Source organism: Stegostoma tigrinum, chromosome 36, assembly GCF_030684315.1.
Source record: "Stegostoma tigrinum isolate sSteTig4 chromosome 36, sSteTig4.hap1, whole genome shotgun sequence".
Taxonomy (NCBI): Eukaryota; Metazoa; Chordata; class Chondrichthyes; order Orectolobiformes; family Stegostomatidae; genus Stegostoma; species Stegostoma tigrinum.
In genome coordinates, this window is record NC_081389.1 from 26298784 (window position 1) to 26312261 (window position 13478).

Sequence of the window (13478 nt, forward strand, 5' to 3'; positions counted from 1 at the left end):
ACCTCTCTTGGATTCTGGGTGGCTTGGCATCTGCAACAATTAACTTCTAGAAGACCTTTAGTGCAGTTGATATCTCAAAGTATTTCACTGGACTATCTGACAGTATTTGTCTCTGAACCATGTAAGGAAACATGAGGACAGCTGACAAAAATCTTGGTTAAACTAGTAAGTTCTAAGGGACGTCTTTAAGATAGGGAGAGAAATGGTGAGTTTTATGGAGGGAATTCCAGAGCTTACGATTTGGGCAACTACAGGCAAGGCATCATTCGTGGAACAGTTCACATTAGAAATGTGCAAAGGCCAGAGTCGATGAGCACAAGACTCTGGGGCTGGAGGGGACTCCTGAGATAGGAAGGGTTGATGCTGTGAAGCATCAATTGAAGTGAAGGCTGAGGATTTTAAATTTAAGGTATTGCTGGATGGGCAAAGGCGTTGTAGAGTTAGGCAGGCAGAAGAGGTATGATTGGTGGACAAAATTTGGTGAGTTAGAATATACTACTGGATCAGGAAGATAATGAAATTTAGGTCCTGTTGAATTGAGGAGGACATCCTTTGGCCATTTATTGGTTTCTCTAATGTCTCCACTCCCTTGAATGATGTTGCGTTAGAATTGTTGGAGGTTGGTGCTTCCTAATATGGAGAGATTTGGGTTGTTGTGTGAAACTCTGTCCTATAACATCTCTGCTGTTGGTGGAAAAAAAGTTGCAGTTTTTGCAGCCTTAAATTTGGGTTTCTGTTTTGTTCCAGATCTGCCTTGTGATTGCACATTACTCTCAGCCTAAAGATCTCCAGCTACTGTTTGGGTTTGCATATGCCAAAGAAAAATGCCAAAATTCAGGTAAGGTAGTGGCAATACCAGTGGGCTGAAGACATTGTGTTGCTATGGCATTTCAAGTGATTATCTAAAAATTAAATGTTGAGGCAAGAACAATCGCAGCACATTTTTCCATTAACTGCCCTCTAAACCACCTCCACTTCACTTTAAATCAATGTCATGGTAATCAACCCTCTACCAAGAGGGTAAAAGCTTCTCCCTGTTTACGACCCTCATAATTTTGTACACATCAAAATGGGCAACCCCACTCCCCAGCCTTCTCTACTCTCAGGAACATAACCCACACCTGTCTAGTCTCTTTCATAGCTGAATCCCTCCAGTCCAGGCAACATCCTGGTGAATCTGCATTGCATCCTCTCGAGTGCAGTTGCATCCTTCCTATACTGTGGTGACTAGAATTGCACACAGTACTCCAGCTATGGCCTAACTAACATCTTATACAGGATCATCGTAATTTCCCAGCTCAGTGCCTTGTCCAATAAGGACAAATCTACCATATGCCTCCTTAACCACCTTATCCACTTGCCCTGGCACCTTGAAGGATCAATGGACGTGCACACCAGTGTCCTCCTGATCCTTTCTTAGGAACCTACCATTCATTGTATGTTCTGTTACTCTGTTAGCTCTCCCAAATGCATCACCTCACACTTGTCATGATTAAATTCTGTTTGCCTCTGTTCAGCCCATCTGACCAGCCAATCCATAACGTCCTTTGGTCCAAGGCTTTCCAGCTTACTATTTACCACACTTTCGTGGCATTGGAAACTTACCAGTCGAATTTCTTGCATTTGTGCCAGATCGCTTATGTACAGTACAAGACATCAAAGGACTTGGCGCCAAACCCCTGGCACCAGTCCACAACACTGGACATGGACTACCAGTCACAAAAACACCCTTTGGCCAATGCCCAGTAAACCAATTTTGGATCCAATTTGCAAATTTCCCCAGATTCTATGGGCTCTTGCCGCCTTGACCCCTCTGTCATGCGGGTCCTTGTTAAAAGCATTACCAAAGTCCACGTAGCTGACGTACACTGCAAGACCCTCAACCATGCATCCAGTCACCACCTCCATGAAATCAATCAAATCTGTCAGGCATGATTTTCCTTTCCCAAAGCCATGCTGATTCTCCTTGATTAATCCTTGCCCCTCAAAGTTAAGATTAATTCTGTCCCTCAGAATTTGTTCCAGTAGTTTCCCACCACTGATGGTAGATTTGTTGCCATGTACTTCAAAGTGTGGTCACTTCCAACATCGGCTCTGCAGCAAAAGAGCAACTCCCTCTTATCAAGAGAACTTTTCTGTAAAACTACAGTGTGTGGGGCGCTGGTAAGGGAATGGCTTGATGTGATATTGATGCTTAATTACTGTTGCAGACTCCTGTTTCTGATGTAAAAAATCTGTAAACCCTGATCTTTATCTCTTAGTTGACAAGGTGAATGGAACAGACTCAGAAGCATATGGACTACAGACCTCACTGTTTGAAACCTACTCTGACTGGGATAGGGAGATAAAGCGGACAGGGGCTTCAGAGTGGAGAGTTAGTTCTGTCAATGAGCACTATGCCACTTCCACTAGGTAGGCAAACTTCAGAAACACTGATTGTGGCATTGAAAAGTGTGTCAATGTGTAATGTGATTATATTTCACTGTGATTTAAAGAGCACAATTTAATGAGGTGCTGAGAGTCAGGGAGAATGAGTGATAATCTGGGTTATCTTCTTTTACTGATGTCATTGCGGTGTTTAGAGAAACAAATGCTTTGATGTGAGCCATTCTATTATGTTCATTTAATTGTGATTTGTAGCCTTCCAGAGTACTTTATTGTTCCATCTTCTCTGGCGGACGAAGACTTGAAACAGTTGGTTCCTTCTTTCAACGGTGACCGAATCCCGGTGGGTGCTCACTGTTCGTGGCTCACATGCCTTTGTTTTACAGAAGGTGAACATGTTAGTAGCGTCCAGACCTCCAGTTAGAATGAGTGTGGAACACAGCGCATTGTATCAGGGAGTGAACTCCTTCATCTTTACTTATACTGCAGATTAATGTGCACTGATCAGACCGAGAGGTTAGTGAGACTTGGAAAATTCAGACCTGAAATATGAAGATTGCTTTGATAAAATGTACTTTGATGCAGGCATTTAGTCCATGGGAAGCCTCTAGGGAGAGCTGGAGGGATCACCTGGAATGAAGATCTAAAAAAAAACTGAAATTGCTAGCAGGTCTGGCAACAAATAGTTCCTTCTGCTTTCCATTCGTAAAGCAACAGAAATGTCAAACCTCTAAAAGCAGGAGAACTTTTCATATGACAATGAATGTAGTTTACAGTTTGTGCAATTAATGTGTTTTGAGAGTGCTCCACATCTTGAATGAGTAGGATTGTGATTGACCAAGCTTTGTCAAATTCTTTTGCAGATGTGGTGCTGGCATCACTGGACTGGTAGTGCCCTGGTGAGAATGGCCAACATTAAACCTGGGCCAAAGCTGAGAAAGCACAACACAAGGTGAGGAGATAGTAATCCGCTCTATATATACAGAGCAGCACACATTGTTCAGTTTTCAACATGACACACAATTATTTCAATAGGTCAACGATAATCACAACGTCTGCTTCTTCATTGGTTTTTCCTGAACTTTTGCATACTCGTTTGCTTAGGTTTCAAGCACAGTCCCTCAGAACTGAGTCAGAGTTTCATGGAATTTCAGATTTTGGTGTGCTTCTGCAGTTTTTTTTGTCAGATAAAAGGTTACATCCATGTACAAGTAGACAACACTGACTCTCACTGGGTACAGATCCTGAAGGTGCTGACTCTCTCTGGGGTGGCAGTATTATTTTTGGAATGTAGCAGGAATAGCTACTGGTTGGGAAATAAATGCATTTTGTCTGTCCTGACCAGAGGATTAACTATTGTATGATTATGATTATGATACAGTATGATTAACTATTCTCCCTTCTTTAACTAGGATCCTTAAGGCAATAGCACAGAGTCATCCAGACAAGAGTGAGGTATTTAAATCTGATTTGGATAAGAGCTTACCGAATATATCAGAGGTGCAGGCAGCATTGATGAGACTCAAGCAACTGTGCATTAATGGTGAGGTGCGATTAAGGACTTTCCAACATCGTGTTTCTTATTCATGTGTTTTACTGACCAGATTTCATAAGTACTCTGCATTTTTTGTGTGATTGTTTGGGGCAGGGGATTTGTTTGTGTGTCACTTCGCTTCCTTGTTTTTGAGACTATGGGTGTGGTACTGCCTCACTGTTTGGTTTAGGGAAGCTGTTGATTCCTGAGCCTGCACATTGATGATGGATTCATCACTCTGAATCTGATTGCTGTAGGTGAAACTTAGGCAAGGAAACCTGCTGGTTACCATCTCCCATCTCTGTCTCTGTCGTTCCTGTCGATCCACCTGCAAAAAAAAACTGATAAATCCGTCCTGTATAATGATCAAAGCAAAGTATTGCACATGCTTGAGATATGAAATGAGAAAATAGTTTTGGTGAAACTCAACAGGAATGGCAGTGTCTGTGGAGAGAGCGAAAGTTCTGAAGTAGCCTTATTGGGTTTGTAACGTTAACTGTAATTCTTTCTCTTCAGATGCTGTCAGAACTGCTGAATTTCTCTAGCACTTTGTTCATACTTCAATAATCATGGATCTACGTGGGCTTCCGATCACCCCATTTATAATCGTCTTCATTTTCAAATCCACTGAGTACGTTTTCCTACCTTGTGTCTGTTCCCTTTTTCCAATCTAGGCTGATACTGCATTTCCTATTTTTTCTTTTCCCCAGACTCCACTCTTGTTAAACTCTTCCTCACCTTCCGAACCCTTTGCTCCCCCTCACCCAAAAGCTTTTCCATCTTTAAAAGACTTTCGCAAAATTTGAGCTTTGTGACCAAGCGTTCTGATCAACTTATGCAGTCCTCTCAACATGGAACATAGAACATAGAAGATTACAGCACAGTACAGGCCCTTCGGTCCTCGATGTTGTGCCGACCTGTCATACCGATCTCAAGCCCATCTAACCTACGCTATTCCATGTACGTCCATATGCTTATCCAATGACTACTTAAATGTACCTAAAGTTGGCGAATCTACTACCATGGTTTTGTAGTCTTGCTTTATTTCTTTGATCTATCTCATAAACTCAGTTCCCCTCCTGCCAATGATTTTATCAACATTTAACTGAGAGGTGATTAATTGTATGCAGTGAATACACCTTGAGCTCCAAGGTTGAATTGAGTTAGATGCCCACAGTTTCATTGCTAAAGAATGCCCTGCTTCCAAACATTTGCAAGCAGTTATCGACCTTTGGGTTAAGCAGCAAATAATCACGTGAATGTGTTCTGCCTCACTGTAGATTTATTTGAAGAAACAGATGAGAAGTGGCTGTCCTTATTGGAAAACACTCGGTGGCTAGAATATGTCAGGTAAGAACATAGAGCAAGGGACAGAGCGAGAAGAGAAACCCACACAAGCATATTTCTGGTTTCTGTAGTTATTGTGTTTAGTCAAAGTCTGCAGTTCAACTTTGAGCACCTGAGATTTTTTTCAATCCAGCAGTGTGTGCAGATCTTGAAACATTTTGGTATGTAAAGCCATTCAGCTATGTAGTTGGAACATGGCTGAACTGTATCTTAGCTCAGTGTCCCTGCATATGGCAGTCGGATTCTAGCACAAGTCAACACCACAGTACTCATAAGCGTAGCTTGGCTTTATGCTTGCAGAACCTGTACCAATGCCAATTCAATATCCTCAGCAATTGGACCGCAGCATGGGGCAGGTGCCCTCAGCGACTGGATGCCAGCGCAGAGGTCAGTGTCTGGTTGAAACTTTGCTGATAAGACTACGAAACAGGAACAGGAATAGGCTGTTTGGATCTCGAGCATGTTGTGCCATTCATTAGGATCTTGGCTGATTGACATTCCTCATGTCCATTTTCCTGTGCTTTCCCCAACTGATCAATATTTGTTTCAGCCTTAAATGTACAAAAGGACTCTGCCCCACAGTGCTCTGTGGTAAGGAATTCCAAAGACTCCTAACCCGCTGAGAGAAGAAATTCCTCCTTGTCTCAATTTTAAATTGCCACTCATTATTCTGAGACTGTACCTGCTGGTCCTACAGATAGTAGGAACTGCAGGTGCTGGAGAATCTGAGATAACAAGGTGTAGAGCTGGATGAGCACAGCAGGCCAAGCAGCATCAGAGGAGCAGGAAGGCTGACATTTCGGGTCTAACCCTTCTTCAGAATTTTTGGTGGGGGGGTGGAGGGAGAGAGAAAGGGGATTCTGAAATAAATAGGGAGAGACGGGGAGGCGGATAGAAGATGGATAAAGGAGAAGATAGGTGGAGGGGAGATAGGCAGGGTTGGAGCCAGTAAAAGTGAGGGGAAATATCCTTCCATCGTTCACCATGTCAAGTCCTTTAAGGATCCCATAGTGCCTATCAAAGCTGTGCCCCACTGTGGTATCAGTGCCTGTGCCAAGCTGTGCCACAACACCGAAAGGAACCCATAGAATTATATCAATTGTAGGCAAGTGTTGTCAGGAATGGAAGAGAAGGAACACGTGGAAATACTGCTTTTGAGTGCACACTCAATGTTTTCTTTCTATCTTCATAGACTGTTCTTGAAACACTCTGCAGAACTCGCACAGTGGATGTACAGTGAGAACATTTCTGTCATCATTCAGGGTGGGTATTGACTTTTCTATGTGATTAATAATAAATCTTTGTGCTAGTACAAGCCCTATCCTGAATGCATTAGTGTTCAGTTTCTGCTTTTCCACTTGTAGCAAAGGAGGAAGTAGCTTAGAGATACCAAGGTGTAGAGCTGGATGAACGCAGCAGGCCAAGCAGCATCTTAGGAGCAGAAAAGTTGACGTTTCGGGCCTAGTCCCTTCGTCAGAAATCGGCAGTTGGAGATGAAGAGGTTGAGGGAGGGTAGGAGGATTTGGGGTGGTGTCCGGAGGGCGGCTTGTATTGGAGGTGGGAGATGGGGTCAGTAAAGGGAGGGTTAAGCTCACTGTTAAAGAAGTAAGCATGGAGGCAAAGGTAGCGGGAAAAACTGCTCAATGTCCAAACTTGACCGGTATTTGTTGATGTTTGGAGGGGTCAAAGGTGAGCCCCTTACTGAGGACTGACCATTCATCCTTAATGTCTCTAGGGTGGCCTGACAGTTATGTAACTGCAACTTGGTAGGGTAATTCAGTAACTGGTGAATCTAAAATCTAAAAAGGGGGGCAAAGTTTAAAAATTAAGGATTTAAGACTGAGGATTTTTTTCTCTTTGGGGGTGATTAGTCTGGAATTTCCTTCCTTAGAGAAGTGGGAGCAAGATCAATAAATGTCTAACATGGTCTTGAAAACGGATTTGAGGTCAACAAGGGATCTGTGGTTATTGGTATGAACAGGCAAGTGGAGTTGAGGCCACAACTGCATCAGCCATGATCATGTTGAATGTCAGACCAGTTTGGAAGGGCTTAACACTTGTCTTAGAGATAGAAATTGGATCTACCAGCAGAAAGGAATAACTAAGTATTAGAATCTTACGAGAGAAGCTGCATGTCTTCTCTCAGCTGCTCTGAATTCCCTGCTGCATTTCAGTGGATATTGACTGTGTATTCCTTCTTCAGAGGAGGAAGGAAGAGATCTGAGCTGTGTGATAGCCTCAGTGATGCAGGTTATGTTGGACCCTCATTATCGTACAATGCTGGGATTTCAAAGCCTAATTCAGAAGGAGTGGGTTGTGGCTGGTTACCGCTTCTTGGATCGTTGTAACCATCTTGGAGAATCTGAGAAACAAGAGGTGAGGATTACCTTGCACTCATTATATTAAAATTAGAACTTGTATTTAGTGATACAGCGTTGTGCAGTAGAGCTGTGCTGGGAGGTGGTCAGTCTGTGAGCTAAACCACCACCACCTAATTTCAGCAGCTTTAACCCTGCCCTATTGTCAATAATTACATTTTAAGTAGTGTGTCTTGGGGTTGTTTTGATTTGGGTTCAGATGGGAAACTCTCTCTCTGGCTGCCTTAACATCTTACTAATACTGTTTAGAAATTTTGCTAATTCTTTTGGCTGCTCTAAAGAAACATGCCTGCACTGTTTGAACCTGGGGAGTGAGGTATCTTGCTGTGATGTCTTAGTTTAGGTATTTACGTATTGAAGCTAAAACTGTTTTTCTTGGTACTCAAGTCTCCTCTGTTCCTGCTGTTTCTGGACTGTGTGTGGCAGCTACTGCAACAGTTTCCAGCCGCATTCGAATTCACTGAGACCTACCTGACTGTCTTATACGATAGCTTGAGGATTCCCCTGTTTGGAACCTTCCTTTTCAACAGCCCATATCAGCGGATGCAACAGAGTCAGGTGGGTCGACAAGTTACTGACTGGTTATGGTTTTCCCTCTCCTTAAGTTGATGATAACAGTTGGGGTACAGTTTTATCCTCTTCTCAAGTTTCTGTAGGGTACAGATTGACCTCTTCTCAAATTGTTGACTGTTGGAGTGCAGTTCCCTTTTCCAGTTGCTGGTTACTGGGTTACAGTCTCCTTCTCAAGATGCCGACTGGAGTCCTGTTTGCACTGTTCTCAAGTTATTGACTGTTGGGGTACAGTGCCTGAAATTGCTGACTGTGGGGATGCAGCTTGCCTTCTCAACTTGCTAACTGGTGTTCAGTTGCTGACTGAGGTAATTTGACCTCTCCTCTAGTTCCTGACAGTTGTTGTATAGTTCCCTCCCTTTTCTCATTGTGGATTAATGGGATAAAGTTTGCCCTGTTCTCCACGTTGCTGACTGTGGAATGATTCTCTTAAGTTTGTATAATCACTGAACAATATGTACCAAATGACCGTATCTATAATGCTATACTGGTGACTTAAATTTAATTTTAATTGAATTGCCTTCTCCCTCTAACTACAGGACTTTGCCACCAATGGGAACCTGCACTGTAAAGGGAAAGGTATTGAACTACCCCCTGTCTGGAACTGGTTTCTTCAGTTTACAGCTAAAGATCTGACGCTGTTCAATAATCCTCTGTACATTGGCAAAAGCATGACTTGTGTGCAAAATGGAACAGTCAAATCCTTCAAAAGAGCAAAGGTACGTGAGCCTGAGATCAGCCACTGTAGCTTGACTATTTGCTTTTAAATATTATCTTGAGATTTATGGATAATTACTGTCAGCTCCATACTGCCCTCTATCTGATAAACCAGAGTGGGATGGATCTCTACAATGTTGGCAACGTGAGATGGTCCGACCCAGCTGTTAGCATAAATATTATCAGGTTAGCTTTAGTCCCAAGAACTCAAGTTCCTCACTCAGTAATGTTTATAGTTGACGTCTGCTAAGAGTAAAAACATCATAGGGCCGTTCTATAGGACCAGGCCTGGGCTGGAATACATCCAAGATGCAGACAAAGTGGAGCCTTGCTTGTGCATTAATGCTTGTAAATTGTAGGAAGAAGACAGTAATATGCCTTGATTTTAAGACTTTTAAGGAAGCGAGTTGTGTAGTGAGTTCTCGAAAGTTGCAGAAGGCGATCCCCTGGAAGAATCGGAATATAGTAAGAGATTAGAGGGGCTGACTATGATATTGTTGTCCATCACTGTACTGTGAATAATGGAGACTGCAGAAGCAGCTTGTTCATTTTACTCCTTATTTCTTCCCAGAAGAATTCATCGTCCTCCATCTATTCAGTATACACGATGAAGAATGGAAAGCTTAGTGACCAGCACAACATTTTCCCACGTCGAAACTCAATTCAAAGACCAAGCACTGATTTAGTGCAGCTTAATGAGAGCCATGATCGCAATATGGAACGTTACTTCAGGGACTGGTTCTCAAAGCCCCTGGACTTGCATGGTATCATCTTGCCTCATCTCAGCAGTGCACATACCCAGCTCTGGAAGCAGTGTTATTTACGCTGGATCCCTGAGGCACAGATTACCAATGGAGGATTTATCTCTGCATTTCACAAGATCTCTATGTTGGCGGATGACATTGAAACTCTCCAGCAGCGTCTTCGCCAGTATTGGAGTGACCCTTGCCTATCCAGCTTTCCCAACTCTTACTGTCATAGAATGTATTTCCAGACCAAAGATTTCAGTGAAGCACCTGGAACATTTGACTATTTCTCCTCTTCTTTCCCTTTCTCCCCTGTTGGGAATCTCTGTCGACGAAGCATTCTGGGAACTCCATTAAGCAAATTTTTGCTTACTGCTGCCAAAACTTGGCCTTCTACAGAAACCCTGGCCAATGATGATTGAAGACCCTTGGAGTGGGAAGTGAGGCATTGGCATCCCAGCAAAGGCTAAAAGCCAAACCGAATCAAACTGAACACTGCTGTCTGACACTGACAAGTAATAGATATGCAAAATAATAGAAATTTGCACAGATTTTTTTAAGAGGGTAAGCACTCAATGTAAATGCATCACAGCTCCAAGAGGGTTTTTGAAACACATTTTATGTTGAAGAAACCTTTTGGTGTTTCATCAAAATAATTGCAACCATAAGCTGCCACTCGTTGCCTACTCTTTGTTCGAAGTCCTTCTACTGGGTGGTGACAGTGGATTAGACACTGGTGATTTACCTCTGGGACCAGTCTGATGAGCTGAAACTCTGCCAGCAGTATGACCCTGACATATCTTGACGATGTGACAGCAGAAACATTGCACTAATTGTAATGTCACTGGGTGCCTTAAAGTGTTCCTCAGCACTTTTACCTTAATGGCCAACTGTGCCTAAAGAGTTTTTAAAAATTCCAATAATTTTAAGGAATACTTTTCCAGAATAAATTATTTTTTGTACATTTTAAAAAGAGAATTTCTGACCAGCTTTGAATTTGGCTGGCAACAAGGTGAGTATTGGGACCTTGGGGTTGACCATGATCCTGTGATGGAGAAATAAGTTCCATTAGGCTGACAGTGCTGGCTGTCACTGGGATACAGTTCCTGATGGTGCTGGCTCTTGCACTGCAGTCTCTGGACAAACCACTGGATATAGGCAGACCTCAGCTCTAAGATCATTTATCTCAAACATTTTTATAATTGATTGGCAGCATATTTCCACATGTGAAATTTCAAACAGTTGCAATTCTATTGTTAGCTGCCACCCCTAAAGCAGTTGTTGGATGGAGCAGCAGAGAGTGCTAATGCCTGCAACAAGAGAACTGAGGGCTTAAAACTGCCTGATGGTGGGAACTGTAACCTTGTGGTTTGTGTGGTTCAGTAATATATATATATAATCTTTTTGGCAAAATTCCTCTCCACTAAGTGCTGGATGTTGTTTTTGAACTGTGATTAATTTATACCTAACTCTGTTGTAATCACATAAAGCAGCTATATTTTCTGGTGACACATTGGGGCCATGTGTGTGGGGAGCCTGACATAAATGTACTGCCATGGCAACTGTCCATAGATGCCTGATAGAAACTGAACATCTAACAATTTGGAGTGGGCTGAAATTCTGAACTCACAGGAAATTGGCTAGTTTTTACAATTCCTATGAAGAACGAGGTCGCCATAACGCAGTAAAACGCTGCACTGCTATCAAGTTTGATCTGAAATGACTTGTTTAATTTTAAATTGTGAATTAAGATTCCAAGTGGCTGGACAGTTTTTTTTTGCCAGAAGAAAATTTGAGATTAATGGGTGTCTGCATTCACAGTTACCCTCAGTAAAGATAACTTGAACCTGCCCAATTGTCATTCATCTAAAGATGTGTTATCTACACAAAATGCTAAGTGGGAAAGCTGTAGAATCTGACCTGATAAGACTGTGAGGAAGGATCTGAAAGCTTATCCTGTATCAATGAGTTGTCACTTCCATATGTCTCCAGTGTGGAATGAATTCTGGATCTTGCAGATTCCCATTGGCTACCCTCTAGCTTAAATTGCACAAGTTTTACTTTTTTGTTGTGAGGGTGGGGAGAAGGTGGCCTTTGCCATCTTGCCTAGCAGTGCCTTGTTTGAGTGTAATCTAGAGGTAGGGAATTAAGAAAACATTAAAGGAAATGAAAAGTGCCATTTATCCTGCAGGTCTGTTGTTTAATGGAAGTTCAGTGTAAGTTAATGTATTGGGTGAGTTTCAACTTCAGTCTGAAATGGGACTATTCTGACACATTTAACGTATGTCTGCTTTCAGATGTTTGGTGACTTGCTGTGTATTTCCACAATTTGCACTTTTTCTCTATTGATTTGAATCTGTTTTAGACCTACCAGCTTTCAAACTGAGCAAGCAGAAACATTGTTGGACAAATATTTCATCACTGTCTAATGGCTCTTGTTAACAACTCAGCTGAGCCATAGTGAAGAATTACAAGTGTGGTTCAGTAGCTAGCGATATTATGTTACACAGAACTGTGCAGCTTAGGGACAGGCCCTTTGGCCAACAGTGTTGTGCTGAATGTGACACCAAATGAAACTAACCCCTTTGGCCTGCCCTTGGTCCATATCCCTCCATTCCTTGCAATATTCATTTGCTTACCTAAAAGTCCTTTAAATGCCCTTAGACTTCTCAAGGATTTCATTCCCAGAATTAAGAACCTAATGATGGAAAACTCACCACCTGTAATACAATGGGGCAAAGATTTTCCCCATCTTTCCTGATATCCAGTAGATAATGCACTGGCCGGGCATTAACGGATGTGCAGGTTTGGACCTGAACGTCTGAACTTGTTTACCTTTTTGTCTTCGTATTTTAGAAAATAATTCTATTTTTTAAAATCCCACTGAGCTACTTTCTAGTCTGACTTGGAGTTTAAATCTAGTGCCGTGCTGTGTTGTGTTCTCTGGTTAGTCTCTTTCCTGGTTGACAAATGATGTTGCTATGCACATTTCCCAGTCTTGTTTTAAATCAGGCAGGGGTACGTTATTTGATGTGACTGATTTTGTATCCTTGTTTCTAACACAGTCCTATACATAACATGTCTGATTTGAGCATTCTGTACCAGGCGAGTGTGTATGGACTCAGGTAACCAGAAATCTGCTTAATATTTAACAGCAAATGCTGCAAAATGGACAGAAACCCCTCAATAGGGAATGTTAATATTTAAGCTTCTGCAACAAATATAATTTGTTCTTTTACACTTTTTGACTTAGTGTTTCAGACTCCAGAATCCGGGTCTTTTAAACAAGGGAATTGTTCATAATGCTTTGATCTAAAACAAACCCTTAAAGCTAAAAATTATCAAACAAGAAACTGCACCGATCCTCAGCAAGTAGAATGACTGATTCAAATCCTTTTTTGCCTTTTAGTAATAGCAAAGGTATCCAATACAAGATCTGTTTTTTGTTTGCATCACAAATGGGTTGGAATGTGCAATGTATTGCTTTTCTTTGTTTGGTTATACCTGTGTACTGCTATTTATTCAGCACCTGTTTTTATTTAATTCCAGGTTTAGCAGGTGTTGCTGTCAGCTGGAGCTAGGAGGGGAGGGCTGGGTGTTAGCTGCTATGCACCATGTGCATTATGTATTTGCAAACCTGTACTTGTTCATCCTGTGTGCCTCAAATAAAGCAATAAATAATTTGGTGTAAATGTTCCCCAGCTTGCTGACTCTCAGCCTCATTTTTAAAGATGCAGACTAGTCTCTATGAAAAGAGAAATATAAACTGCTCCACCACTTAGTATGATCTTGGCTGATTAA

General features: G+C 42.0%; 1 protein-coding gene across 2 annotated transcripts in view; it reads left to right on the forward strand.

Moving 5' to 3' along the window:
* The window catches only part of mtmr10 (myotubularin related protein 10), a 30045-nt gene extending 16675 nt beyond the window's left edge, over positions 1-13370 (forward strand). Inside the window, exons 6-16 of one of the 2 annotated variants that reach the window (XM_048520547.2) lie at positions 748-838; positions 2262-2412; positions 2641-2728; positions 3249-3337; positions 3798-3928; positions 5200-5269; positions 6459-6529; positions 7470-7642; positions 8032-8202; positions 8754-8933; positions 9503-13370. In XM_048520547.2, coding sequence (XP_048376504.1) covers positions 748-838; positions 2262-2412; positions 2641-2728; positions 3249-3337; positions 3798-3928; positions 5200-5269; positions 6459-6529; positions 7470-7642; positions 8032-8202; positions 8754-8933; positions 9503-10099 — 1812 coding nt within the window. In that variant the 3' untranslated portion in view covers positions 10100-13370. The remainder of the gene's footprint in view (positions 1-747; positions 839-2261; positions 2413-2640; positions 2729-3248; positions 3338-3797; positions 3929-5199; positions 5270-6458; positions 6530-7469; positions 7643-8031; positions 8203-8753; positions 8934-9502) is intronic. The other variant, XM_048520548.2, reaches the window with a different exon arrangement.
* Positions 13371-13478: the final 108 nt, after the last annotated feature.